This window comes from Dasypus novemcinctus, chromosome 13 (assembly GCF_030445035.2).
Source record: "Dasypus novemcinctus isolate mDasNov1 chromosome 13, mDasNov1.1.hap2, whole genome shotgun sequence".
Classification (NCBI taxonomy): Eukaryota; Metazoa; Chordata; class Mammalia; order Cingulata; family Dasypodidae; genus Dasypus; species Dasypus novemcinctus.
In genome coordinates this window covers 37,180,135-37,208,089 of record NC_080685.1, presented here as the reverse complement: position 1 = coordinate 37,208,089, position 27,955 = coordinate 37,180,135, and the positions used below count along the sequence as shown (strand labels likewise).

General features: G+C 56.6%; 2 protein-coding genes and 1 long non-coding RNA gene across 11 annotated transcripts; 2 read left to right on the top strand and 1 right to left on the bottom strand.

The window, feature by feature from the left end:
- The first annotated feature begins 42 nt into the window (after positions 1-42).
- On the top strand, positions 43-19,291 carry IGSF9 (immunoglobulin superfamily member 9). 4 transcript variants are annotated; one of them, XM_058309940.2, is made up of 22 exons: positions 43-83; positions 372-502; positions 2,856-3,106; positions 3,344-3,532; positions 8,647-8,799; positions 9,531-9,685; positions 9,929-10,046; positions 11,575-11,716; positions 11,813-11,958; positions 12,049-12,191; positions 13,940-14,080; positions 14,592-14,708; positions 14,867-15,017; positions 15,193-15,316; positions 15,574-15,749; positions 15,872-16,122; positions 16,324-16,408; positions 16,505-16,681; positions 16,999-17,041; positions 17,330-18,190; positions 18,408-18,535; positions 18,954-19,291. In XM_058309940.2, the coding sequence occupies exons 3-22, from the start codon at positions 3,049-3,051 to the stop codon at positions 19,169-19,171; spliced, it is 3,576 nt and encodes a 1,191-aa protein (XP_058165923.1). In that variant the 5' UTR covers positions 43-83; positions 372-502; positions 2,856-3,048; the 3' UTR covers positions 19,172-19,291. The 4 variants fall into 4 exon arrangements, with proteins under 4 accessions (XP_058165923.1, XP_058165924.1, XP_071063600.1 ...); XM_058309941.2 differs by lacking the exons at positions 43-83; positions 372-502 and adding an exon at positions 964-1,075; XM_071207499.1 differs by lacking the exons at positions 43-83; positions 372-502 and adding an exon at positions 964-1,075 and having other exon boundaries at positions 18,787-19,291.
- LOC105747092 (uncharacterized) lies at positions 7,452-22,654 on the bottom strand. 6 transcript variants are annotated; one of them, XR_011645446.1, is made up of 8 exons: positions 22,390-22,654; positions 20,321-21,304; positions 16,976-17,116; positions 15,641-15,743; positions 14,272-14,320; positions 13,131-13,758; positions 10,804-10,939; positions 7,452-8,860 (listed from the first exon to the last, which is right to left on the bottom strand). It is a non-coding gene; the product is annotated as an uncharacterized lncRNA (long non-coding RNA). The 6 variants fall into 6 exon arrangements; XR_011645443.1 differs by having other exon boundaries at positions 10,804-13,758; XR_011645444.1 differs by having other exon boundaries at positions 10,804-13,758; positions 14,291-14,320.
- Positions 20,694-27,955, top strand: TAGLN2 (transgelin 2). Its single transcript, XM_004448442.5, has 5 exons — positions 20,694-20,808; positions 25,606-25,804; positions 26,308-26,482; positions 26,749-26,851; positions 27,164-27,955. Exons 2-5 carry the CDS (start codon positions 25,625-25,627, stop codon positions 27,303-27,305), a joined length of 600 nt encoding a protein of 199 aa, XP_004448499.1. The 5' UTR covers positions 20,694-20,808; positions 25,606-25,624; the 3' UTR covers positions 27,306-27,955.

The following is a 27,955-nucleotide window of genomic DNA, read 5'->3' as shown; positions in this document are numbered from 1 at the left end:
TGGTGGGGAAGGCAAAAGGACAACCCTGCCTCACCAGGGCAGTGCCAAGCACCCTGGTCTGAGGAAGTAGAAAGTTCCGCAGGGTAGACATGCTAAATATCTTTTTGCCTGAGGTTGAGGTCTCCAAGGGAGTAGGCTGGATGGTCAGGTGTCCCGGTTGGTTCTGTATTCCAGTTCTGCCCTTCCCTAAATGGGAAATCTTGGGGAAGCTACTTCCTTCGCCTCGCTGAGCCTCAGCTTTCTCAGTCAGAGTTATTCTCACTTTTCTGCGTCTTCGTGAGATTACACAAGAATTAAAAGCATCTAGTCAGGGGTCTGGCACAGAACACCACCATTTATTTCATTCCTCCGTTTTCAATCTCCCGTGCCAGGATGTTCGTCCGTTCGCCAGACCTCTGGGCCTGTGTCTCTGGCACCTGGAGCGGGAGGTGACTTGGCAAGCCCAGGCTCTGAGAGCAGCACCCCCGCTTCTGCACACCGTGGGAGGCGCCGGCTCAGACAGGTATTTCCAGTCCGGCGAGAGAAGGAATGGGTGGAGGTGGGGATGGCGATGGGGGGAAGAGATCAGATGATCCCGGGAGCTAGGTGGATCCCTAGGGAGGAGGGCGGGGAGTCCAGCCTTGGAGTTCCTGCCCCCGGGCTCAGATTCCAACCCTAGCTGCGGCATCTGCGACTCTCTAGCCCGCCGGGGAAGGAAGAGGACAGAGGCGTGCGGGGAGCCGGCGAGGAAGCCAGTTCTTGCAGTCCCCTGGAGCAGGGGCCCGGGCTGGTAGTCCCTCAAGCTTCCGGCGGGAAGCGGCAGATGGGCCTTTCCACGCTCGGCTGTACAGAGCTCCACGAGGGGGCGACCTGAGCCCACGTGCCACCGCGTCCTTCCTGCGCGAAACTACAACTCCCAGGCCGCTCGGGGGTCCCGCCCGCCTCGCCTCGCCTGCTGTTGGCTCCAATTGGCCGCCGCGGGAGGGGGATTGGCGGTCTCCAGGGCAACGGGAGGCGCTCGGGGCATCCGAGGCGGGGAGGCGGGTCCGCCCCCTATTGTGTAGCTGGAAGAGTGGAGCCGAGCGGTGCGGAGCAGGTGAGGGCGGGGGCGTTCTGGGGGGGAAATAGAAGTAGGGGTGCTGGAGGGGGAATGGAGAACAGTGCGGGAGTTCTGGGGGGCAGGAGAGCGCGAGGGAGTTCTGGAAAGAAGTGGAATTCTTTGGGGAGCAGAACTAAGGAAGTTCTGGGAATGAAGTGGAATTATTGGTGAAGGGGGCTGTTCCTGCAAACTGGAGAAGTTCTGGAGGTAAAGTCGGGGAGTACTTGCTGGATTCCAAGAGAATGGAGGCGTTCTAGGGGTGCGGAGAATACCGCGGGGAGAAGGAAATTGCTGGGGGTGGGGTACCAGAAGTGTATTGTGGGCTGAGGCTGGGGAAAAGTCAGGGGTGGGTGCTATGGAAGAAATGGGAAGAGAGTTCTTTGAGGCGCAGAGGACCTGGTGCAGTTGGAGATCAGGTGCAACAAACTGGAATTCTGGGGAACTAGGAGAAATAGGGATATCTGGGATGGAAGTACTGGGAGAATGGGAAGTGCTCTGTGTGTGTGTGTGTGTGTGTGTGTGGGTAGACTAGAAAGGTGAGGAAATGGTGGGGAGTGGAGGAGGTGGGAAGATCTTAGGAAAAGCAGAGGGATTCTGAGGATACCTGGGTTACTAAGGTTCTTGGAAAACTGAGCCAGAAAAGATTGGGGGTTCTTATATACTTGGGAAAACATGTTTTGGGGAAGTATAGGTGAGCTGGCTGGAGTGTGGTGGGAGGCAAGGGGAATGGTTGGTGATTTAGACCTACTGGAGCAGGATTAGACCTACTGGAGCATTAAACAGAGGCAGGGATCAAGGCGGGAGCTGGAGAGGATGTATTATAGCTAGTCCAGAGCTATAAGGCCGAGGGTTGGGTGGAGCCCCAAAGCAGAGTCCAGCTGAATTTGCCAGGCCCAAAACAGGGCCGCTGGCCCCTGCCCGACTCACCCACTGTAACTGCCCTAGCACCTTTGGGGCTGTGGCTGGACTGTGGCTGTCCAGCATTTCTACTCTGCCTGTCCCAGGGCTCACTTTGTACACCCTAGAGACTCCCAGGCTGTTTTGTCTTCTCATGGACCATGCCCTTGGGGTTGGGTAAGGGAGGGCCTGGCAAACTCTGGAGGATATTGGAGGCGAGTGAGTGGGAGGAATTTGGGTGAGGCACTTGGGTCATGGTGCCTGGCAGAGGGTGGGCAGCCTGCCCAGTAGCATCATGAAGAGGAAGCGGCGCCAGCCCCAGGACCTGCCCGGACCTGGGAGGTGCTGTCTGTGCCCCCCATATCAGCAAGTGGGGGAAACAGGGCCTCCTCCCCAAGTGCCTGACTCACTTACTGCTAAAGCAAGAGCCACATTGGGAGGCTGAGTGGAGAAAGAGGCCACACGGTGCCCAGAGGCTGGGAAAATGGGGCAGGGGATTGGGTGTGGATGTCCTGGGGGCCGAGAGGTTGGATTCTAGACGAGGCTTTGCACTTGACTGCTCTGTGCCCCTGCGCAAGGCCCTCCAAGACCCTCACGGTCCTTATTTGTCATAGTGCAGGTGGAGGTGATGATAAATCTGGCTCTGCCTGGCTATCTGCTACCTTGTTAGCATCAGGAGTCAGGGAGAGGATGCGGACATGGGGGCTCCTCTGGTGCTGGGGCCTCAAGGTCCTTGATCTCTTTGTGTCATTGCTCCCTATTACTGGGGATTACTGCTCACTCCTCTCCTGTCTCTTCCTAGTGCCTTTTTTAACTGTGGGGTTTCTTCTGGGTTCCAGTATTGGCCAACAATGCATGTTGCCTTGCATTTTGGGTTTAGATCTGGTGTTCTCCAGAGAACAACTTCATCTCATGAGCCAAGCCCCTACCGCCAGAAGAGTGAGAGCTGAAATCTGTTACCTGAGGTGGATCAGAGGGATTGACCCCAAGCTTGCTGGGCTGTGGACAGCCCTCGGCCTCTCCATCTGGGCCCCCGTGGATAGGAGGGGCTGGGCAAGCAGGCCAGCTGGGCTATGGTTTGGTGCCTTGGTCTGGCCATCCTCAGCCTGATCATCAGCCAGGGGGCTGACGGTGAGCTGAACTCCCCGGACCCAAGAACTCCTCTTGAGCCTTGGGATGGGAGGGGGGCTTCCCCAGGGGTTCTCCGTGGAGCATGCGAGGGGAGGGGAGGAAAAGGTCTGATTGTGGAGAAGCTGGAGTTCTCCCAGCACCCAAGGTCCAAGGGAGTCCACAGAGATACTGACAGAATGTCCCTTCCCAAACCTGACTCTGACCCCCCACTTTGCCCTCATGCCACCCACCATGCAGGTCGAGGGAAGCCTGAGGTGGTATCAGTGGTGGGCAGGGCTGGGGAAAGTGCCGTGCTGGGCTGTGACCTGCTGCCCCCTGCCAGCCGGCCCCCCCTGCATGTCATCGAGTGGCTGCGCTTTGGACTCCTGCTTCCCATCTTCATCCAGTTCGGCCTCTACTCTCCCCGAATCGACCCTGATTACGTGGGTAAGCGTTATCCTAGGTGGGAGATAGGCAGGCATCACCAACAAAGGAGGGCTGAGGAGGGTGTGGTCAAGACGTCTTCTTTTTTTTCTCTTTCGTTGTCTGCTTGATGTCTGTTTTTTCTTTTAGGGGGCACCAGGACTTCCCATGTAGGAGACAGGTGCTCAACTGCTTGAGCCACATCGGCTCCCTGTTCGTCTGCTTTGTTTTGTTTTTTTGCTCATTGTCTGTTGTTTGCTCATTGTCTCATTCATTGTTTTTGCTTGTTGTGTGCTCATTGTTTTTGCTTGATGTCTGCTCATTGTTTGTCTTCTTTAGGAGGCGCCAGGAACCAAACCCAGGACCTCCTATGTAGGAGGCAGGGCTCAAATGCTTGAGCCACATCTGCTCCCAAGACCTCTTCTTAACTGCACTGTCCCACCACACCCTCTAATTCCTCTGCCTTAACTCTGCTTAACAAATGAGACTCTCCTCTCAAGCAGTGGTAATTCATGGACTGATTCGTTCATTTACACACATACACAACACGTTGTAGCTGTGCGATTTAGAACTCCATGTGATCTACCCGAAGGAGATCCTGCAGCCCTACTCCAAAAATACATTCTAATTCTCTCATGCCTCTTTCTAGATCTCATCACGAAACCTCCTAGACACCATCCTCATCTTCGGTAGCCTCTGCACTTGGCTCTGTGCTGGTCCCTGCTCCCCCTCCCACTGTCTTTATTGCTGGTTCAGGATGTTCTAGGCTTCTCCAGGAGGGGACTGATGGGGTGGCTGGGTGGATGAAGCTCCAGTCTCTCGGCTTCTCCACTGGAGAAGCCTGATTCAGTGCATGTGTGCAGAGAGGATGGGCTGGAGAGGGCCATTTCTCCTAAAAGTCAGCACGTGGACAGGCTGGACTGGGCTGCGGCTTCAGGTGGGTCCTGTACAGATCTGAAAATAGTGAACAGGCCCACTGGGGGCCTTCTACTGCTCCCGCACTGCTGCCCAGCATAGCTTAGTTTTCTCCTAAGCCCTGTCGGAGCCTTGATCTGAGCAGGCCAGTGTGGGGCTGGGAAGGCTGGTCTCAGAGGTCACCATATGTGGACCCTGACTGTGGTCTGGGCTGCAGGGACTTTAGGGTATGAGAGAGTCTTTTCTCTCCTCCTCAGTGGGGAAATCCAGAGACAGCACCCGGAGAGAGGGAGGGTGGGTGGCGGGGGGTGGGGAGGGGGTGTGAGGTGGAGGGAGAGCAGCCCCCACCTTTCCTGTCTTTAGTTTGAATCCCGGGAGAAGCCCTGGGATTGGCTGAGCTCTCAGGGTGGGTGGGCTGAGCAGAGGGGGCCGAGACTCAGACAGGTGCTGGAGAAGGGAAGGGTTTATTTTCAAACTGGGGCAGTTGTTGGCAAACAGCCTGGTGGGAGTGGATGTGTCCACACAAGCCCCGTGGGAACTGATGAGCGCCATCGCCAGTGAGAGGAGGGAGGGAAAGCGTCATGCCCACCCTGCTCTGCCCGCCCCGGCCTGGGGCTGTTGGGCTGAGGCTGGACAGACTCAGACTCAGAATGTCGACTGACCCAGGGCAAGGAAGGAAGAGGTGGAGGAGAGAGAAAGGCTTTTCCAGGACTCCACCAGGGGGGCGTGGAATTCTCCTCCACACCTGTCCTGTCTTGGGGTCCCTCGGGCGTGCGGACCACTGGATGGCTGGAAACTTCGCCTACCTGTGGGTTTTCTTTCTGCCTCCTGTTCTTTTGAGCTGCTGGGGCTGTGAGCAGTAACCTCTGGGCCTTTCTTCCTACCCCTACCCTTTGTTCCCATCCCCACCCCCCAGACTGGAGCTCCAGGTCAGGCCAAAGCCAGTCTGGGGAGTCACAAGGAAGGTGCCCCCCCGGAGCCCATTAACCCTTTTACTGCCTCACTGTGTGGAAGGGGCCTCTCAGCCTTTGTGTAGGGGACTCTGAACTGCAGTTGCTAAGCAACAGGAGGTGAAGGTTGCTAAGGACAATGCTGCACTGTCATAAATCCTCCGGGCAAGTGAAGGGGAGATGGGCCTGGGACTGTGTGTGAGGCTGGTGGCCTAGGACATGTGAGGAGCCAGGGAGGTGCTTAGGGGAGCCTGTAATCCACCTAGCAGTTGGAGATGGGATTTATAGAATAGCATACAAGTAGCAAAAAGCAGTTACAACAAGCTGTGAGTGAGGGCTAGGATGAAAGTAGCTGCTGTATGTGAATTGCCTGGCACATAGTGCTTGGTAATCTGTGACAATCAGGTTGTGCTTGAGACATGGGCTTACCGATGAAAGAAATTAGGCTATTCCACCCCGGCTTTCCAGAGGTGGATTTTAGACCAACTCTTCTAATCCATGGGTCTTTGACTTTCATACTGTGTTTCTTGGGATTCTCGAGATGCCCCAGAAAGTAGGAGGAAAGTGAGTTTTCTCCGGGTCCTGAGTTGTTTGACAAAAATCAATCATCTCATCCTCCCATTTAGAACTCCTCTATGCCCTCTAGTACTCTCCCCTTACCACCCTTTATCCTTCAAAAACCTCTGCACACTCACATCTTCCCTGAAGCCTTCCTTATTCCTCTTGCTTCACAGGCTCTTGGGATGTCCAGGCACAGTTAGCATCGTTTTTTTGAACTTTTGTGTGTGCAGAATGTGCATGAGTGTGTGTAGGTTTCCTGCCTTCTGAAAACTAGATGGCAGAGACGGAGCTCCTTGTTTCTTTGACATACCCCTCCATGCAGGGAGACGGAGAGCAGACAGCAGACCCTGGCCCTGTGGGTGGAGGTAGGCCTCCAGAATGTGGGTGCAGGACTGAGGATGGCTCAAGATTGCCTGCCCCTGCCCATTTTCCGGCTCATTGTAACACTGCAGGTCTAGGAGTCAGCATGTCATAGAAAAGTCAGGACATGCAGTGTGCTTCTCTGGAGATTTTGATTAACATACATTTGGAATTATTGCCATTGGCTGCTCATCTCTCCTAAGAGAGAATATTCTGAATGTGCTCAGTGTTGAGACTTGGTCCTAACACCAGTGTACAAAGGAAAGTAAACTATCCGAAGGCGGCTTGGTTTTGTCACTAGCCATGTAGCTTTGGAAAGAAATGTAACATCAGTTCCCTCATCTATAATTGAATTTTTACGAGGATTTAAATATGGTGACAATGCTTAATATTGCATGACTCATATTCACTGCTCACTATCCCTCCCCTCTTCTTCCGTCTAGAAGATTACCATAATGAAAAATAACTATCATAGAGGCCTTAGACCAGGTGGCAGTTGGGGGATCTGTGGGGCTGGACGACAAGGCAGGTTAGGGTTACAGGTCCCGCTAGAGGGTGGAAGGGTGTGATTATGTTAAATATTTACCTGCTAGGTCTAGGTTTATCTCCTGGGTGGGGATTTAAACACCTGACCTTATAAGCAGGTCCACCCATTCTAAAGAGTCCACACCCCAGGAACTCTTACTTGGAAGAAATAAGTCTTACCTAAGATGACAAAGCCAGAATGACTTGATCATTCTCTCCTTCCCTGATGGCTTTGGGGGCACAGTAGGCTTAGATTATATTTCAGAAAGCTCACTCTAGAAGGAGAGTGGAAGCACATTGGAAGGTTCAGTGCACTAGCACCTTCATAATTTCTAGTATGAGGACAGGCTTCGGGGCACAATCTGCTTGGTTGAAGTGGGCAGGCACGCTGCTAGGGCACTTTCTTGGGGCTGCCTTTCATATCCCCTAAGATTTAGAAAATATCTGTACATGTCAAAGGCCAGGGTGGGGGTGGCAGCTGATGAATGTAAAAGTCTGTGGGGGTGGGAGGGGGGAGGTTGAGGGGAGAGCCTACTAGTAGGCTATTGGAATAACCCAGGTTATTCCAGAGCTGATACAGATCTGTAACTAAGGAGCGGGTGGAAGAGAAGAAGAAAAAAAATAATAGGAGGAAGGATTTCAAAGGTTTAATGAACAAGTAGATGAGATGGTAATTGAGAGAAGAATGCAGGTGATACCGGGTTTCTGGTAGGGTGACTGGGTGCACGGTGGTGCTATTCACTGAGGCAGGGAGCTCCGAGGGGGTGGAGGAGAAAAGGTTGATGCTGTGTTATCAGGTAAGGGATAGGCCGAGACCTGAACTCAAGCAGGCTTCTGATTTCAAATCTGGAGCTCATTCATTAGTTCAACAACCTTTATTTGAGCACCTGCCGATGCCTGGCACAGTGCTGGATGCCTTTCCTACGTTATCTCTCCCTTCCGCCCCACCCACATTTTTTTCTCTCACTTTACAGATGAGGAAACAAGTTGAGAGTGACCGCCCACAGAGGTGCGCAGCTGAGCTGGCACCCTGCCTTGGTCTCCCTCCTGAGCACGGGCCTTTCTCACTAGGCTGCACTGCCGGGGACCCCTGCAGCTGCCTGGGGTGTAGGGCAGGAAGGGTGTTGAGGGGCTTTGGGGGGGGCACCCAGAACCTGGCTGTGGTGTGGATGCTCACTAGGGTGGGAAGGAGGTGTCTGCTTGTGCTGTGGCCTGTGGAACTTTGTGGAGCTTCCTGTGGCGGGCAGCCAGTCCCCGTGCCCTGGGGCGTGGGGAGGATGGGGTGAGGTGGCTGCTGACTTTGCAGCCTGGCTGGCTGAACTCTGGCCGCCAGGGCACTGAGGGCGCTGGTAATAGCCCTGGGGGTTAGGGGCTCTGGCAGGCCAGGTCTGGTTCCCTGCTAGGGCCTCAAATACTGCCCGTATTTCTGGGGCCAGAGTCCTCTGTCAGGAAGAGCACTCCCTGGTGCCCATACCTTGCCCAGGGGTGGGGTGGGGGCTGGGGAGATCTGGGAATAATACAGAGGAAAGTGCTGGCTCCTCAACTGCCTTCCCCCAACAGTCCTGGAAGCTGGTGTTGTTCAGGGGTGCCTCCCTGGGTTTTTTGTTGTTTAAACTGGGCCCCAGTTGCTAAAAGGCCAGAGCAGTAAGAGGGGCTGGACAGGGTACCTGCCCTGAACGACCCCAGCCCCATTTGCCTCTCCTGGCCCCACTCTGTTGGGGTGACTGAGATCCAGCCTGTTCCTGACCCCTGACTGTGACCAGGGGTTGGGGCAACCAGGGGGTCCCTTCAGCACCTTGATTCAGGGCTCTTCCCTCCCCCGCCCAGGGCGAGTCCGGCTGCAGAAGGGGGCATCTCTGCAGATCGAGGGGCTCCGGGCGGAAGACCAGGGCTGGTACGAGTGCCGCGTGCTCTTCCTGGACCAGCACAGCCCCGAAGACGATTTTGCCAACGGCTCCTGGGTGCACCTCACAGTCAATTGTATGAAGCTGGGGGACAGGAAGTGGAGACAGGAAGGGGGCAGAATGGTGGGGACCTGGGGCTGGTGGGAAGAAAGAGGAAGAGAAAGTTGTATTTCCTTGCACAGGCAGTTCTAATGCCCCACCCTTCCTGGCCCTCCCCTTGCAAGCCCACTCTTGTATTCCCACCCCTGCCCTTTCAGTTCTGTTAAATCCAATCGGGCTCCCAGCTCTGTGTCGGGAACTTCTGTCTTCCCTGCTCCTGCCTGTCGTGCCTTGAGAGGGAAATGGGGGCAGGGGGTATGCCCTGATTGAAATCTAGCTCACAGACACAGGACTTTATGTCTTTCAGAACATCTTTCCATCCTGTACCTCATTAATTCTCTCTCAACCCTAGGAAGGGGGGGGGGCGGGGTCCTAAACCTTGCCATTTCATGGATGAAGAAACTGGGACACAGAAAGGTTAGGTCATGCCACTGATTGGTTGCAGAGCAGAGCCTAGAACCCGGGCCTCCTGCCTCCCAGAACAGTGCTCTTCGTGGGGGTACCTGTTTCTGAACACCCACCCCGAGGTGCCAGCTCAGCAGGCCAGTGGGTGTGATGAGCTGCTGTCAGTCTCACTTCGCAGTGGGGCAGCAGGCAGGGTGACTGGGTTGGGGATTCCTGTGAGACTGGCCCTCCCGGTGGGGTGAGGGGGCTGTCTCTTGGGGCTGATAGCCCTTCTGGCAGGCCCTCATGCCTCTCTCCCCGCAGCGCCCCCTCAATTCCGGGAGACACCGCCCGCTGTGCTGGAAGTGCGGGAACTGGAGCCCGTGACCTTGCGCTGTGTGGCCCGCGGGAGTCCCCAGCCTCACGTGACTTGGAAACTCCGCGGACAGGACCTTGGCCAGGGCCAGGGCCTGGTGCAAGTGAGCCCTGGGGCTAGGCAGGGTGGGCCTGATAGGGTGCTAGAGGTAGGGGGGAGCTCGGGAGCGGGGCTGGAGGATGAGGATCCAAAGGCTAGGCGGGCAGATGGCCGGAGGAGGGGCTACGCCTTGGCTTCCCCGGAACCGCGGTGCTGCCTCCCTCTGCTGGCCAGCCTCGGAAGTACAGGCGCTGAGGGCGGCTGCGGGGGGAGGAGACCTGAGGAATCTTCCTCACCCATTCCCCAGGTGCAGAATGGGACGCTGTGGATCCAGCGGGTAGAGCGGGGCAGCTCCGGGGTCTACACCTGCCAAGCCTCCAGCACTGAGGGCAGCGCCACCCACACCACCCAGCTGCTGGTGCAAGGTGCTCTCTGGTGGGGGGCGGGAGGCGGCGGGGCTGGGAACGAGGGATCCCCTGTGGAAGAGGATTGTGAACCGTGCTTGGGGGTGCCCAAAGCAGGAGCGGGGAGGAGGCTGTGCCTGGGGATCGGGCCTTGGAGAGTGAGGGAGCTCCCCATGCGGGCGCTTGCTCTAATCTTAATTTTAAAAGAATCAGTAAACAGTAATCGATATTTAGTGCACGGCAGAGGGGTATAGTCCAAAGGGTGGGAGTGCTGGGATTAGACCTTCTCACATTTAACCTCCCTGAACCGGTTTCCACATCTATATAAAGGCATCCACTTCTACCTCTCAGGACTAGTTCAAGGATTTAATTAGGTAATCGTTGAGCACAGCGATAAGCAAGGTAATTTCTGGCCAAGCCCTTCCCTCTGGAAGGAAAGCTGAGAAGTGTTAGGCCTGGACTCTATCTTCACAGAGCATACTATTTACGTGGGGAAATAAGATTAAATTGTGAAGCAGAGGAGAGTACTGTGTGATGGTTGAGTGTAGTGTGCGGTATCAGGAAGGCCTGGATATGGCTCTTGCCTTCCCTGCTGGCCTTGGGCAAGTCACCTGACAATCTTCTCTGCCTCTGCACCTTGATTTCTTCATCTACAAAGTGGGGACAATAATTCCTACCATAAAAGGGTTGCGAGGATTAAACAAGATGATGCAAGGAAAATGCTTAGCAAAGTGGCTGGCATGCTGCAGGTGCTCTATCCATGTGAGCTTGTTGCTACCTCTTATTCCTGATGAGCCACGCAATAGGAGCCCAGAGAGCGGTGGAGCTGCAGTAGTCAGAGGTGGTTCTGCAAGGGAATGGGGCTCGTCCAGGCCCCGAGGAAAGGGCATTCCAGACTCAGAGCAAGCCGAGGCCTAGAAACAGGAGTGAGCACAGCAGCAGTTAGCTGACCATACTGACCCGAAAGGGCCTGAGGAGGAGTAATAGGTGGAAAGTCTTTTGGCCAGCGGGGAAGTCTGTAGGGCTGGACAAAGAGGCTTGAACTTAATGCAATAGGAACTGAGCTGCTGCAGGTTCTTGAGCTCAAGTGTTCTGTGACCAGAGGGGCATTTTTGCATGACTAGCAGCTCTGTGCAGAGGTTGGGGAGCTTGGAGTCAGGGGTTGCTGCAGCATCTTGGGGTGAGGGCCTAGGTACCTAAATTAGAATAAGAAACAGACAGTGATTTAAGACTTGACTGATAGGGGAATGTAAAGGATACATGACCAGAGAGTTAAAACTGACCCCCTCCCACACACACACAAACAGCTCCTTGGCAGGGGAAATTGGGTGAATGGGGTTGCCCTGGTGGTAGAAGGAGAAATGGGGAAGAAGAGCTGGTAGGGGATGAACGTTTGTTCTCTCCAAGGGTCAGGCCCTGTTTCTGTTCCCCAAGACAACCAGCCCCCGTACTCCAGAGGGGAAAGCTGGGAGGATTTATAGACGAGACCTGAGGATTCTGGAAAGGACTTTGTGCTAAGGCTGCCTACCTCCCCATGTGCTCTCCACAGGACCCCCAGTCATCGTGGTGCCCCCCAAGAACAGCACGGTGAATGCCTCCCAGGATGTTTCCTTGGCCTGCCAGGCTGAGGCGTACCCTGCTAACCTCACCTACAGCTGGTTCCAGGACAGCGTCAATGTCTTCCACATTAGGTGGGACTCTGGAAGGGTGGGGGGAGGAATCGGTAGACAGAGGAGTCTCTCGGCTGAGTGAGGCTGGGACCCCTGCCCACACATGCCATATTATAGCCGCCTGCAGTCCCGAGTGCGGATCCTGGTGGACGGGAGCTTGCGGCTGCAGGCTGTCCAGCCCGATGATGCCGGCCGCTACACCTGTGAGGCCAGCAATGGCCTCCTGCACCAGCCCTCGGCCTCTGCGTACCTCACTGTGCTCTGTAAGCTTGACCCCAGCTCCTTCCCCAGCCTCTTCTCCTCCCCTGGGCCAAGCCTCTCTCCCCTACCAACCTGCTACTGCTTCCTTGCAGACCCAGCCCAGGTGACAGCAATGCCTCCTGAGACACCCTTGCCCATTGGCATGCGGGGGGTGATCCGGTGTCCAGCCCGTGCCAACCCCCCTCTGCTCTTTGTCAGCTGGACCAAAGATGGGCAGGTCCTGCAACTGGACAAGGTACAGGCTTGGGGCAGGGGGACAGAAGGTCTTAGCTTGGCATTATTCTGGCCAGAAGAAGAGTTGAGTGGAGATAGTTCAGTTTAATTCAATTTGGTGATTCCAGAACATACGGTTCTTAGCAGGTGCTGTGCAGGGCACTGGGTGGAAAGCAGGGGCAAAGAGGCATCCATCTAAAGAAGGCACAGCCTGGAGAGGCAGGCTGACAGGTAGCATGGCAAGATAGATGCTCTGCTAGAAGGCAGGGATGGAATGTCTTCCTCTTAGGGCTGGTTGAGGATACATCGGTCCCAGCTTCTGGGACTTTGGTAATGGGCTTTGAAGGGCGCACAGATATTGCACAAAATAGTACAGTGTGTTTAATATAGTCCTCCAATTTGGGGGGAACGCAGTGTCTGTAGGGACATGAATGGTGCAGAGAAAGCTGGAAAGATATGTTCGGGTTGAAAACAAAAACTATGGATGCCATGCTAAAATGACCTCATTCCAAAACATTTGGGATTTTTTTGTCTGCGGAGACTAAATTTCTGGAGGGCTAGTATTGAGGCTTTTTTTTATCTTTTTTTTTTTTTTTAGATATATAGATCACATAAAATGTTATATTAAAAAATATGAGAGGTTCCCATATACCCCACTCCCCACAACCCCCACTCCTCCCACATCAACAACTTCTTTCATTAGTGTGGTACATTCACTGCATTTGATGAGTACATTCTGGAGCACTGCTATGCAGCATGGATTGTGTTCCTGAGTGTGATGGAGTTGGACTCAGATGTGACCTCTCTATGCATGCCTCTTCTGTCACTTTTACTGAACCTATGGTTGGCTCTGGGGTTGGTATATGCTCAGGAGACTTGAATCTCTGGACTGTCTATGTGCCAGCTGGGCCCTGAGCCCCAGCAGGGTTGCAACTCCTACTTTCCGGTTCATTGGACTTACCCAGGTCAGCTAATAGGGAGGTGAGGATGGCCATCGACTACACCTGGGAACGTAGAGAGTCTACAGCTGCAAGCAGAATTCCATCCTTCAATATTGAGGCTTCTAATCATGGTGTCCCCAGAGCTTCTACAGTAGTAGTACTTAATACATTTTTGTTGAATGTTTAAAATATATATATCTAAAAGCAGTTGGAACCCATGAAGTTTCTTGGGCAATGATTTGATATCATCAGAACTGGGATCAGGTATTGAGTTTGTCAGCTGGAACGGAGGGGAAGAGAAATCAGAGATTGTCAGAATGGTCCAGGCAAGGGGTTAGGAAGCCTGAGAGAGGAAGATGGGAAGATGGATAGGGCCTCATGCCCAGACATAAAGGGATGCCCCAGGATGGCAGGCTTGATAAGTGTTAGTGGGGGGTAGTGAGGGAAAGAGAGGAGCCAAGCTTTAGAAATGTGGATGGTAGGGCCTTAAATAGAAAAAAGGGAGCCAGGAAGAATGGACGGTTTGGAGTAGAAGATGCCAGCAGGTAGGGAGCCCCACATGAATCGCCGTTCAGCTTGCCTTCTCTGTGCGTGGCGCCGCCTGGGGTTGTGCAGTCACAGCCTTCATGCCTGCTGGTGGCAGCCCCTCTGTAGGAAAGACAGAAACGGGGGGCTGGAATTCAGAGAGGTCAGGTCTAGGGGTCGAGTTGTGGAGTCATCTGCATGCATGTGGGTCTCCTGTACTGTCTCGTTTCCTTCCTGCCTCTCTCCATCTCGATCTTCCTCTGCTGAGGTTCTCTCGTCTATTGTCATCTCTTCTTTCCTGCAGTTCCCTGGCTGGTCCCAGGGCACAGAAGGCTCACTGATCATTGCTCTGGGAAACGAGGATGCCCTGGGAGAATACTCCTGCACCCCCTACAACAGTCTTGGTACTGCAGGGCCCTCCCCGGTGACCCGCGTGCTGCTCAAGGTGAGCAAGGTGGGGGGGGGGCGGGCTGAAGATGCATGAGGGAGGGGCTTCTGGTCTGCAGCTCTCCCAGGGTGGCCAAGTCGGCAGCTGTCAGACGTCATTCCCAGAGATGGTACTGGGGAGGTGGGACATCAGTCACATGCAAATCCACACGATAGAGAACAAAGGGTAGAAGAGAAATGGCATCCTACCTGCCCCAGCTGCACTGACCTTGACCATGCTGCCTTCCTCTCTGGAGCTCTAGGGAGGGAAAAGAATGGGAAGACAAGGTGAGGTGAAAGGGGTTTTTAGAGGTTTGTACACCTCCAGAGAGTCCTGCCCCGGCCCCCCTGTCCAGTCTAGCCCACCACTTCCCTCCAGCCTCACCTGCTGGTGGCCAGAGGAAGAGTGCCAGAGAGGCTGGGACAATACGGTGTGACCCAGAGCCCCAGGAAGGGCAGGAACCCAACCTTAGACAGCCAAGTAAGAGGCTGGGAGAGAGGCCCCTCCCAATGCCAGATCTGGCTTGCAGGCTCCCCCAGCTTTTATAGAACGGCCCAAGGAAGAATATTTCCAAGAAGTAGGGCGGGAGCTCCTCATCCCCTGCTCTGCCAGAGGAGACCCTCCGCCTACTGTCTCTTGGGCCAAGGTAAGACTCCTGCACCTGCCCTGCCTGCACTCCTGCCCACCGCACCGCTGCCTAAAAAAGGGACAGGGTGGGGCGGAAACAAGCTGCTGGGACCGACGAGTGGTGCCCTGGCGCGGGGTGGCTGCGTGTGTCCTCAGGATTGGCCGGTGGTCCTGTAGGTGGGCCGGGGCCTGCGGGGCCAGGCCCAGGTGGACGGCAACAGCAGCCTGATCCTGCGGCCGCTGACCAAGGAGGCCCACGGGCGCTGGGAGTGCAGCGTCAGCAATGCCGTAGCCCGAGTGGCCGCCTCTACGAATGTCTACGTGCTGGGTTAGTGGCCGGAGGGTGGGACATGGGGGGCTGGGGAAAACCAGCAGGGACAGGAGATGGGGGAACTCTTTTTGGAGGCCCAGATGGGGGTCATGGGTGCGGAGGGTGGAAGGCAGAGGCTTCATCTTCCCACATGGCCCTGACCACCATCCCTCCCTCCGTCCCCCGTCCACAGGCACCAGCCCCCACATTGTCACCAATGTGTCTGTGGCGCCTCTGCCCAAGGGAGCCAACGTCTCCTGGGAGCCTGGCTTTGATGGTGGCTATCTGCAGAGGTTCAGTGTCTGGTACACCCCACTGTAAGTGCCCCTGCCCCTGCCACCCCTCTGTGTCAGCCTCCCCTCCTCTCCTCTCCACCATCTGGCCCTCGGTCCTTCTATCTCTGGCCCTCCACTAACTCTGCTACCCTTTTCCCAGAGAATCTTTGGCGTTCAGGGCCCAGGTCCTGAGACCTTAGATGGTTGAAGTTGGGGAGGGGAGAGGTCAGCACGCTGGACCCCGAGTTTTCTTGGTCTTCCTAGCTCATGAGATGCCCCCGTTTCCTCATGTCCCCCAGAGCCAAGCGTCCTGACCGAGCCCACCACGACTGGGTGTCCCTGGCAGTGCCTGTGGGAGCTGCCTACCTGCTGGTGCCAGGTCTGCAGCCCCACACCCAGTATCAGTTCAGCGTCCTAGCTCAGAACAAGCTGGGGAGCGGGCCCTTCAGCGAGATCGTCTTGTCCGCCCCTGAAGGTGAGACCTGTTTAAGGGCTCTGGGAGAAAGGTGGGCATCTGGGGGCTGTGGAAGGGGTGGGATGGGGAGGACCGGGGAGATTGGGAATCTTATCTCTGACATGCCCCTCTGTCCCCATCAGGGCTGCCTACCACACCAGCTGTCCCCAGGCTTCCCCCGACAGAGATGCCCCCTCCCCTCTCCCCTCCCCGAGGCCTGGTGGCAGTGAGGACACCCCGGGGGGTGCTCTTATATTGGGACCCCCCAGAACTGCTCCCCAAGAGGCTGGATGGCTACATCCTGGAAGGACGGCAAGGGGCCGAGGGCTGGGAGGTGCTGGATGGGGCCGTGGGAGGCGAGGAAATGCAGCTGCTGGTGCCAGGGCTCATCAAGGTATGTGTGGGAGGTGGGCACTGGGAGAGTCCTCCCAGTGACCTCTGGTCCCCTGCTCCATTCCCAGAACCCGACGATCTTATTCTGATTTGCCCCGTCTTCACTTCCCATGCCCTCCTTCACCCGTACTCCTGATTGCAGTGTTTCCAAATGGGGTGGGGTGGCCAGTGCTGGGCCCTGACACCTTCCTGGCTCCCGCAGGACGTTCTCTACGAGTTCCGCCTTGTGGCCTTTGCGGGTAGCTATGTCAGCGATCCCAGCAACACTGCCAACGTCTCCACCTCAGGTGAGAGTCTGGTGGCAGGGAATGGCACTGGGAGGGGGGGGGAGGGTAGGAGACTAACTCTTGGCCACTGACCCGCCCTCGTGGCCCCCTGCCCAGGCCTGGAGGTCTACCCCTCGCGCACCCAGCTGCCGGGGCTCCTGCCCCAGCCCGTGCTGGCCGGCGTGGTGGGCGGGGTGTGCTTCCTGGCCGTGGCCGTCCTCGTGAGCATCCTGGCCGCCTGCCTGATGAACAGGCGCAGGGCTGCCCGCCGCCGACGCAAACGCCTCCGCCAAGGTAAGGCCCCTAAGTCCCTGCACTGTCGCTGATAACCCGCCGGCCCTCGGCAACACTTTCGCCTCTTGAGGCGCCGCCCACGAGGCGGGCCCTCCATAAACTCCGCCCACCCAGAGGAAAAAGCCCTTCTCACTGCCTGGCGCCATCCTTTTGCGGGACCCCTGATCCTGTGTCCCCGTCCTGTCTACGACCCTTTCCGCATCCCGAGGGCTTCGGCACCGGGGTGGGCTCTTAATGGTGCTGAGAGGGCCTGTGCCTGGAGCTCAGGAGGAGCGTGTCCTTTGCCTGTGTCACCTGCTGTTCTCCTGCTCTTACAGACCCGCCTCTTATCTTCTCTCCTCCCAGGAAGTCAGCTCCACAGTAAGTCCCTCCACCAAGGCTTTTCCGCTGCTGCCTTCCTGTTGTGTTTGTCGGGATGCCCTTCTTTTTCTGCACCTTGGGAGAGGTGGGAGAGGTGGGAGGGCATGGCACACAAGTTCAGGGGGGAGAGAATGGGAGTGCAGAGGCCCCAGCCCCTTCCCCCCACCTTCTCTGGCTTGCTCTCCCTAGCTGTGCTCTGTTGTGCTCCAACACAACAAGGCCTGGTGCTGGCTCCTGGCAGGGGAACTGGCCCCCCACCACAGACCCTGATCTCCTGTCTCTCCCCAGCTCTGCTCCGGGCTCCAGCAGTCCTGACAGCGTGGCAAAGCTAAAGCTCCAGGGTTCCCCGGCCCCCAGCCTGCGCCACAGTCTGCTCTGGGGAGACCCGACCGGACCCCCCAAGCTCCCCCCGGATCCTCCACCCAACCGGGGGCCCTTACCTTTAGAGCCCATTTGCCGGGGCCCAGATGGGCGCTTTGTGATGGGACCCAATGTGGGGGCTCCCCAGGAAAGGTCAGACTCAGAGCTGGCTGAACCTCGGACCCCAGCCTGGCACCAGGCCCAGTCTTTTGACTGCGGCAGCAGCAGCCCCAGTGGGGTGCCCCAGCCCCTCTGCATTGCGGATATCAGCCCTGTGGGGCCCCCGCCAGCAGCTCCCCCCAGCCCCTTGCCAGGCCCTGGTCCCTTGCTCCAGTACCTGAGTTTGCCCTTCTTCCGGGAGATGAATGTGGATGGAGACTGGCCCCCGCTTGAGGAACCCAGTCCTGCTCCACCCCCAGATTACATGGATACCCGGCCTTGCCCCACCTCATCTCTCCTTCACCCCCCCGAGTCTCCCTCTTTAGGCCCCAGGGCAGTGCTCTCTGGGGCCGTGGTAGGGGCTAGAACCACCCCAGAGCCGCCTTACACAGCGCTGGGGGACTGGACACTGAGGGAGAGGCTGCTGCCGGGCCTTCTTCCTGCCACCGCCCCTCGGGGCAGCCTCACAAGCCAGAGCAGCGGGAGGGGCAGTGCTTCTTTCCTGCGGCCCCCTTCCACAGTCCCCTCTGCAGGAGGCAGCTACCTCAGTCCTGCTCCAGGGGACACCAGCAGCTGGGCCAGTGGCCCTGAGAGGTGGCCCCGAAGGGAGCATGTGACAGTCAGCAAGAGGTGAGAGCCCATCCCTGCCCTGGCCCTTGCCCTGTTTTCTTCCCACCCCTCTGCCAGTGCCCTCTCCCTTCTATGCTCCACTCCTCCCTGGACACTGTCTCCTTTTGTAAGCTTTTGCTGTGGTCTGGGGATCTTCTGGAAAGCTTGGTGGCCCAACCTGAGTTTCTGACCACCCTTGCTGCTTCTACCCATATCACATGTTTGTTCCCTTTAACAGGAGGAACACATCCGTGGATGAGAACTATGAATGGGACTCAGAATTCCCCGGTGATGTAGAATTGCTGGAAGCTCTGCATCTGGGCTTGGCAGGCCCCCGGCTCAAGCCTGAAGCTGAGCCAGAGCTAGGTGCGTGGGCCCTCCAGGAAGCCCCGCGTTCCTGGCCTCACTGTCCCGTGTCCCTGGGGTCTTAGGTTCCAGGCTGTTCCCAGTCAGGCCCTGTCCTTGACTGGAGCCCCCAGGCTCCTCTGCTCTGTACTATGTCTTGTTCCCCTGGCTTATGTGCTCTGGAAGGTCCTGGGCAGCTTCCCATCCAAGCTCTGCACCCAGTGCATCTCATGGTTTCTTTCTTCTCTCCTTCTCCTGCCCTCCTCTTGCAGGTACTAAGACCCCAGAGGAGGGCTTCACCCTGAACACTCCCCAGGCTGCTGGCCCTGAGGCCCGCTGTGCTGCCCTTCGGGAGGAATTCCTAGCCTTCCGCCGCCGCCGTGATGCCAGTCGGGCCCGGGTCCCAATTTACCGACAGCCTGTCCCCCACCCTGAACAGGCCACTCTTCTATGAACGTCCCTAATGTGAGCCTGGGCAAGGCCACATCAACCCTGCAAAGGAAGCCCCCAACAAGACCCGCTTCTGATCTGGGGCACTTGTCCCTGCCCCTCTGGTGCCCAGGCACAGACCCTGATGATGGGCTTGGGTGGGCTTGGGATGGGATGTTATGTGCTGACCCCTGCCAGTGGGTCTGGGGATTGGAACAGGGATTTTAGGGATGGCCTTTTGTGCGAGTGTGTGTGTGTATGTGTGAGAGTGTATTTGTGTGTATGGTGTCGTGGTGTTTGTAGTGTGGGTGAGGTTTTTTACAGGTGAATAAAGTATGAAAAATTTTTTTCCGGTGTGTTGTTTTGTCTTGAATCTGAGGGAGAGATGGGAAAATCCTAGGACCCTTAAAGAGGAGGAGAATCTTCCTGTGTCAATGGAGAAGCAGTCAACATTCACTCTAAAAGCATTCATTGAGTGCCTTCTGAGGTCAGTTCCTGAGGACCAGCCACTGAGCTAGACGCTGAGAAAGGAGTACACTAAGGCATGCCTTTGCCCTTGGGGAGTTCTTTCTAGTCAGTGAGGCAGACAAATAAATACAGTACAATGGTGAGAAGTTCTGTGATAAAGCTCTGTGTTGGCTGTTAGGTTAGCACAAAGGAAGATGTTCCGTTCAAGAGAAACTAGTGGAAGCTTACAGCATGTGCTGGGGGACACGTGTGCCTCCCCACAGAAAGTGGGGATCATGACAATAGCAGCTAACATTTGAGAACTCACTATGTGCAAGGAACTGCTATAAGCTCTTGACGTGTTTAGAGTTCATTTAATTTGCTCCATAACTTTGAGGCTGGTTCTAGTATTAGCTCTATTTGATAGACTAGGAAACAAGCACTGAGTGCTTTAGTAGTTTGCCCAAAAGTCACATAGCCAGTAAGTGGCAGAGTAGGCCAGAAGCCAGCCAAGAAGGGGAAGGCAAATCCCAGGCAGAGGAGCAGCCTCTGTAAAGAATGAAAATGCTACCAGGGAATCACTGGGTGGGACTGTAATACAAGGCTGAGTAAGATGCGGGGAACGGACTGGTTGTTAATGCCCTTGAAAACCAGGTTAAAGAGGGGGCCTTTACCATGTGAGGAAACTACTGATGCGTGTAAGCAGGGACCCCATCCCAGGGGCACTCCTCCAACCCCTAAACTATGCTGCCCCCCACCCTGAGACACCCAGAAGGGCCTCAGAATTCCTGCCGGCTTCCACAGAGGCCTCCCTTTCAGATGGCTCCTGGATTTAAGAAGTGATGTCAGGTCACAGAGGAGGTGAAAAAGGGGAAAGAAGTCAGGTCAGAAACGCTGGGCACGCCCCCTCGGGCTCCGGAGCCAAGTTACCTCAGTTATTCCTGCCCAGGCTTGAAGAACTTGACCAGCAGGAACTCGTGGAGGTGCTGTCGCGGCCTGCAAGTCGGTTCGCGGGGTGGTGTCTTCCTGTGCCTCCGTTACCTTGCCAGCCTTTTGAAACCATTAGACTTCTTCCCACATAAACACGCCCCACAGCCTTGAGCTAACCTCCTGGCAGGAAGTTTCCCAATGGCTACAAGTCCATGGGCTCTCATGGGTGGAGACCTCTGCAGCTGCCCCTAGAGCCCCCCGGACGCTTCAGACGCCCCGACCCCTGCCCCCACCCCTGCCCCTGCCCCTCTCTTAACGCTGCAGCCCGCGTTGGCGCTGCGGCGCCTTTAAACCCTCCCGGCCTCGCCCCGCCCCTGTTCCGCCCCGTCTGAGGCGGGAGCCTCCTGAAAACCCCCCGCGGGTCCGCTGCACTCCACTCGCGCCGCTGCCCCTGCCCGGAGTGCGCCTCCGTCCTGCCGACTCGGAAGGTGAGCTGGAGCGAGGGACCCGGGCCGGGGTGGGGCTGGGGGCTGGGGGCTGGAGGCTGGGGCGGGTGCGCGGTCTGTAGAGCGCGAGAAGCCGGCGCCCGGGACCTGCTGCGGACAACTTGGGAATCAAGGTGCGGGGTCAGACGAGGGTCCCCTGACTGCGTTGCCCCGCCCCGAGCTGTCAACTCCGGTCTCCTACCCGACCCGACGTTGCTGAGCGCTGAGGTCAGGCGAGGCTGGCCGGTGCACAGACGGGGCGTCCGGCCGCGTAGGGACTCCCCGGCCGAGCGAGCCCCACCCGCCGGCTCAGCGCCGGGCCTCGCTGGAGTGAGGAACGGAGGGCGTCGGGGAAGAGTGGGCCGGTCCCGGGGGAGGGCGGCTACCGGGCTTCCTGGGTGACCCTTCACAGTTACAGGAACACGTGTGGGCATTGCCTGCCCTCTGCCTGCGTCCCCGAAGCCGCACTTGCCGCTCCTTCTCCTGCCGGACCTGGTACCTGCGGAACCGGGGCCGTGGACCCGGGTTGAGGGTCTCGTGCGGGTCCCCCAGTGGCCTCGCCTTCCCCTGTTCGGGCCGGGAATCGAGGATTCGGTCGCCCCCTGGGAGAGTCCCTCGAACTCTGCCATCTGGCGGGGGGCAGGGGGAAGCTGTAACCCCGACTGCGCCCCGGGGTGTCCTGCTCGCGTAAGGTGGGAGGCGGGGGGGGGGGGGGGGGTGCCTTCTAGGCTTTCCTGCCCCTGGCGGGGCCGGGGCCCTGCTGCCCCCTCCCCGTGCCCCCTGCTGCTGGGAAAGCCGGCGGTGGCCGCGGGCGGGCGGGCGGGCGGGCGCGCTGCCCAGACCACTACGTCACCCCAGCGGCGGGCGGTGGGTGACTCATCCCGCAGCAACGGTCAGGGTGTGGTGGTGATGGGGGGGGCTTCTATGGGGTCGGCAGAGCAGGACCGGAAGCGGATGGCCGCCTTGCCCCACCCCCACCCCCGGCAGCCCTCGTGGAGCCAGTACCAAGGAAGTTCTGGGGTAACTTGGTGCCTGTGGGACAGAAAGAAGCCGAGTGGTTGTGGAGATAGACTGGGTGTGGAGATCCGGTGTAGGAGACCTGTGGCTTGGATGGACTCACCCCACCCCCCCAGTTCCATCTTGACTCCAGGGCACCAGACAGAGGGACAGCTTCCCACCTCCAAACCCCTCCCCATTTGTCCTTCCTACTCCACCAGGAAGATCTAAAACTGCAGGGAGGGGCCTGCAGAACCCTACCATTCCAGAACCGACAAATAAGTCTTTGTCAGCTGCAACCTCCCCCCTCACCACACCACCTCAACCTCTGCCCCTGCTGGGGAGTGGCCTTCCTATCTCCCCCAGTGCACCCCAAACCCTCCTTAGCTGCCTCCTCGAGAAATCTCCTGCACCTGGCTCCATATCCAAGGACCCCACCTCTGCCCCCATGCTCACAGCCTTCTCATCACTTGGTCTGGGTTGATTGGGTGTTTCTGCTTGGGTGCCCCCACCCTGCCCCCATTCCTGTGTTTGGTACACAGGAGTCATGGCAACGGTCGCCACCTCCACCCCTCCTCCTGCTCAAACCTTGTGGCTTCCTGTTTGTGTAGCTTCAGCTTTCTCTTCTGCCCACAGCTCCTGATGGTGAGGGGACGGCTCTAATCGTGAATCTCCCAGCATCCTTGCTTCTGCAAATTCTCTGTGGCACTGGCCTTTCGGAATGGCCGGTCCCCAATTCTGAGTTGGGAAGTTCATATTTCCACAGTGAATGGACAGTCCCTTTGTCTTCTTAATTAAACTCTGGCTACCAGGAACCTCTAGTGGTCTCCCGCCTTTTGTGTTCCTTTCCTTTGGCTTTGGTGTTGGGTGGGGCGAAGTAAGCATTCCAGCCCAGAGGCTGGGTGGGGCTGAGGGCTGAAAGTGCCTCTTGTGGCCCCTCCCCTTTTCCCCACCAGTGTAAACCCTGTGGATGGGGGCGAGTATTGTTCCCACAACTGTGGTCAACTTAGATAAAAGCATTTGCCAGCCCAACCCCCAAGTTGTCCAGCTGTTGTCTTCCCCTGGGATCCCCAACCCCCCAAGTTGTCCAGCTGTTGTCTTCCCCTGGGATCCCCAACTCAGGGAATCTCCCATGCCTGCTTTCCAGCTGGGCATATGGCTTCTCCCCATCCCAATAGGTGACTTGCTGTTTTCCCTTCTTCGAGGAAGAACAGGGGGTCTCTAGGGTGGGCCTCTCCAGCAGCCACAGACCATCAGCTCTTGCTGGTCCTTGGGGGTGGGGAGGAGAAACAGCTGCCGGCCAGACTCAGCCCTGCTGGGACTGCCCCTTTCCAGAGCTCCACCCCGTGCCTCCTGCACCTCGGGGCTTCAGGCTAATGGCTCCTGAGTGGAGCAGAGACACCGCAGCTGGAGGTCAAGGCCCTGTCAGCTGCGACCAGGCTATAGCAGAGGGGCGGGGCCCACGGCATCTGCCCTCCGCTGGCCGCACGGGGCTGGGGCTGGGAGGCCTAATCGCCTTCTCCCTGGCTGTTGGCTGTACTTTTCTTACTGACGCTGCTGTCTGGGTTAATTATTCTCTTGCCCTTTCTTTCCCTGCGCCATAGGGATCCCTTGGTCCCTTAGGGACAAAGCCCTGAGGCCCGGGTGACCACGGTGAAACTACTCCCAGAAGACAGGTCTGGAAACTTGGGCTGGGAAAAGGGGTACTTAACGGTGGCGGCAGCCTCTTGCCCCCTCCTCTTCCTGCCAACTCTTCCAGTCCTCCCACTCTGCACCAAAGGTTAGAGGATTATGAAGACTGTGTGGTGGCTGAGGCGGGGTGTGCAGTGCCATCCTGCCTGCCCGCCCCCAGCAGCGGTCACTGTGACAGTTGTGGGTGGCTGCCCAGACCGGGTTCAGCCCCAGGAGCTGAAGGAGTGGCCATGTTGGAGGGCGGAGGAAGAGGGGATTGGCCTGAGACACCCAAGCCCCCAGGTTCAGGGCCTGCCCTGGGCCTCGGCTGTGGGGGTGTCCACACTGCCACTCCTGGGGCCTGGCTTCTCACTCTGAGGGGGTGGTGGCATTGTTTAACCTGGGGTGTGTGGGAGAGAGGGGGCCAAAGTGACTTCATCGCTAAGTCTGGCCTGGCCTGGAGCCAGATGTGGGAGAGGGGGTGGCTCCCTTGCCTCTCCTTGAACACAGGTGCCTGTCTTAGGAGCTCCCCTTCTGTGAGCAGCCATAGGGCTGGCTCGATTTCAGAGCAGAAAGAAGAGCCATCACGGAGGGGACAGGGCAGGAAATGGGGACTGTTCATTGTCCAGATCTGGCTGCCCCCAGGCATCAGCAGCATTCTGGCTTGACAGGCCCTGAGAGTGGAACCTGGGCAGTGTGAGGTGGGACAGACTGCCTTCAGTGAGGGGCTGCAGCTCAGGCCAGTGATTGGGAAACTACCCAGTTGCTAACCTAAGCCCTCCAGTGAAGTTAAAGAAACTCCTGTGGATCTTCCATCCTTCCCTCTTTTTCCTTAAAAACAGTACCCAGGGCTCCTGCCGTGTTAGCTTCTTATTGCCTCTGTAAGTAGTTAGCACAAACTTAATGACTTAAAACAACGCAGATGTATCACTGTTCATTTCTAGAGGTCAGATGTGCAGTGGGGATCTCACTTGGCTAAAATCAAGGTGTTGGCCTGGCTGTGTTCCTTCTCCAGGCCCTGGGAATAATCTGCTTTCTTGCCTTTCCCAGTTTCTAGAGGCTGCCTGTGTTGCTTGGCTCATGGCCCCGCATCTGTTTCCATTGTCACAACTCTTCTCTGGCTGTGACACTCCTGTCTCCCTCTTTGGCTTATAAGGACCTTGTGATGACATTGAGCCCTCCTGGGTGATCCAGGATAATCTCCCTGTGTCAAGATCCTTAATTTAGCTACCTTTGCACAGACCCTTTTGTCATGTAAGGTAACACATTCACAGGTTCTGGGAATGAGGACGTGGTCTACCAGTAGCTCCTAGAAGGGAAAGTGGAATTTACTCCTACTGCCTGGTTTCCTACCGGAAGTTCCCTTTGTCTGCTGAAATACCTTAAGGGGCTACTCTGAACTACCTCTTCCAGAAAGCCCTCCCAGACTACTATTTTCTGAATCCCTATAACCTCTTGCCCCCTCCTCTTCCTGCCGGGGGTTCCAGCCATCCCACTCTGCACTCTGCGCCGAAGACAAAGACTGTCGTAGCTGAGGTGGGGTGTGTCATGCAGTTTAGCATTCATCGTGTACAATCTTTACTTTTTCATATGTACTCATGTTGTCTCCCTAATGCACTGTGGGCAATTTTAGGACCAAGGACTTCTGTCTTTCCCAGCATTCTTAACTCAAATGGTAAACTGCTGAATTAAAATCTAGTGGTTGATTGGAGATAGATCCATCTAGTCCTCCAGGTCCTAGTATAGGTTTCCCAAGCTGCTCCATATCCTTTGTCCTCTCCCTGAATCATTCCCCTTCCAAGGCTATAAAGATCAGGGTTGGGATTAAGAACAACCAGTTTGTCTTTGCTAAAGCTGAGCAGCCAAAATAAAATCTGTATAATAAACAGATTGCTTGTCATCCATATGGGGGACTCCAGAGACAGCTTGTGTGTGTCCCCATGACACTTCCCAGACTTCCAAGTAGCACCATTCTAGCCCAGAGCCAGGGTGAAGGCAAGATTTCTCTCATTTGGCAGCAGTTCTGTCCTCACCCCTGGGGTCCATTCTGGGGAATATGGTTCTGCAGGCAGAACCCCCCACCCCACGGGCTGCAGAGTGCTGACCGCAGGCCTGGGTGTGTTTTCTCCCCAGCTCCCTAGCTCCCTTCAGAATGGCCAACAGGGGACCTGCCTATGGTCTGAGCCGGGAGGTGCAGCAGAAGATTGAGAAACAGTATGATGCAGACCTGGAGCAGATCTTGATCCAGTGGATAACCGCCCAGTGCCGCAAGGATGTGGGCCGGCCCCAGCCTGGGCGTGAGAACTTCCAGAATTGGCTCAAGGATGGCACGGTGAGAGCTGGGCCCACCCTGGGCTGACAAGTGCCAGGAGAGAGCAGGGCTGGGTCTGGAGGGTTGGGGTTGTTCAACCTGTAGAAGAGGGGACTGAGGGCACCCATTCCACCTTCTTCCTAAACCTGAAATTTTCATTATACAGAGGACCCATACTTTCTTCTCTCTTTGCCAATTGAAGGGTAAGGGCAGGTGTGCTTTCCCCACTGTGGTACGGCCCTCGGTGACACCAAGGAAGAATAACTCCAAGAAATGAACTGTGAGAGGGTCAGAGAGATGTGGGAAGAGCAAGGAAAGACTATAATCAGTGGCTTTTCATTCTGGGCTCAGAGGCAGGGGACTGGGCAAGAAGGACCCTTGAGGTGTATTCCAGATACAGGAGACCGAGCAGTCTTCAGGTAGAAGGACCTCTTTGGTCCCTTGCCTCTGGTGCTGAGGACAGTACATGCTGGTCTGCAGCAGGCATGTCCTCAACCTCTGCAAATGCTCTGTCCTTGACCCAGGTGCTCTGTGAACTTATTAATGGACTGTATCCTGAGGGCCAGGCCCCAGTAAAGAAGATCCAGTCCTCTACCATGGCCTTTAAGCAGATGGAGCAGATCTCTCAGTTCCTGCAAGCAGCCGAGCGCTATGGCATCAACACCACAGACATCTTCCAGACTGTGGATCTCTGGGAAGGTGAGCCAGGGTCTGGGGGACTGACCTCCATGTAACTAGAGACTGGGCTGGGCCATCTTGACCAGGGCAAAGGGACAGATTCTCCTTGAGGACAAAGAGAGGTGTGTACATGTGTTTTATGGGGGAGTCAGCCATGTTGGGGTTAGGGTGGAGAAGGGTAAGGGGAGGAAGCATAAAAAGAATTGGGAGGGTGGGTCTGCTGGCTGAGTGATGGAGGTAGAACCCTGGTATCCAGGACCCCAACACATCCTCCTCCTCCTTCCCAGGGAAGAACATGGCCTGTGTACAGCGGACACTGATGAACCTGGGTGGGCTGGCGGTAGCCCGGAATGATGGGTTATTCTCTGGGGATCCCAACTGGTTTCCTAAGTAAGTATTATGGGGCAGCAGTGGGTCGGTGGCAGGAACAGCCCTCCTGTCTCCCTTCCTGTCCCTAGGAAGCAACTGATGTTTCCATAGCAGAGGCCCTTTACAAAGCACTTTCGCACTCCTCATCTCACTGAATCTTTACAGCTCTCCAGAACAAGTGATGGTCCCATCTGAGAGATGAGGAGGTAGCTTCAGAGAACCTAAGGGGGCTAGAGCCAGCACTTGAGCCCACTGTGAAGCCTGTGCTCAGGGAAGCAATTTCCTGGAACATCCTCTGGCCTCCTCCTAACCAGTGCTCCCTCCCTCCCCCAGGAAATCCAAGGAGAACCCCCGGAACTTCTCGGACAACCAGCTGCAAGAGGGCAAGAATGTGATCGGGTTACAGATGGGCACCAACCGCGGGGCGTCTCAGGCAGGCATGACCGGCTACGGGATGCCACGCCAGATCCTCTGATCCTGCCCCCACCTGCCCCTGCCCCCATGAATGGTTAATATATATATATATATGTATTTTAGCAGTGACATTCCCTGACAGTCCTCGGAGTCCTCAAGCCCCCCTCTGCTGGGGTGGGGGCTTGGCCCATCCTATCATCTCTGGGGGTGCCCAATGGTGGCCTCTCCCCCGTGCTTACTAATACATTCCCTTCCCCCAAACTACCCAACTGGACCAACTGGCCACTTCTTTCCCCAGGACCAAAATTCGGGGGTCTCATCCCACCCAATCTCGTTCCCTCTGGCCTCTCTTCCCAGGCTCTGTGCTCTCAATCCTTTCCTTGGCTGGGAGTCAGGGATGCTGCCTTCTGGCCTTCTGAGGCCAACTGGCTTTCCTTCCACCTCCCCCACAGCTGTGGCTGCAGGGACTTAATTTATAGGGAGGGGCCTGGGGCAGCTGCCACCCCAGCCACAGCTGGACTGCGCTTACCACACATCTGGGGCAGCCTTTCCTGGTAGAGGCTCTCTTGGCTTCTCATTTTCCATTCCCCTTGCTCTGGCTAAGGGGTGGGGGTGAGGGGACAGAGGAGGGAAGGCAGCCTTCTGGGGTCTGGGGTTTGAGGAATGTGAGTTTTGCTGATTGAAATAAAGAATCCCAGTCTTTTTTTTTTG

Bases quoted from the DNA above. Each gene is read 5' to 3' on its own strand.
- IGSF9 (XM_058309940.2), top strand. From the start codon at position 3,049: ATGGTTTGGTGCCTTGGTCTGGCCATCCTCAGCCTGATCATCAGCCAG. The intron at 10,047-11,574 runs GTGCTCTCTGGT...TGCTCTCCACAG, and splicing joins CACCCAGCTGCTGGTGCAAG to GACCCCCAGTCATCGTGGTG. The intron at 16,123-16,323 runs GTATGTGTGGGA...TGGCTCCCGCAG, and splicing joins TGGTGCCAGGGCTCATCAAG to GACGTTCTCTACGAGTTCCG.
- TAGLN2 (XM_004448442.5), top strand. From the start codon at position 25,625: ATGGCCAACAGGGGACCTGCCTATGGTCTGAGCCGGGAGGTGCAGCAG. The intron at 26,483-26,748 runs GTGAGCCAGGGT...CCTCCTTCCCAG, and splicing joins GACTGTGGATCTCTGGGAAG to GGAAGAACATGGCCTGTGTA. The intron at 26,852-27,163 runs GTAAGTATTATG...TCCCTCCCCCAG, and splicing joins GATCCCAACTGGTTTCCTAA to GAAATCCAAGGAGAACCCCC.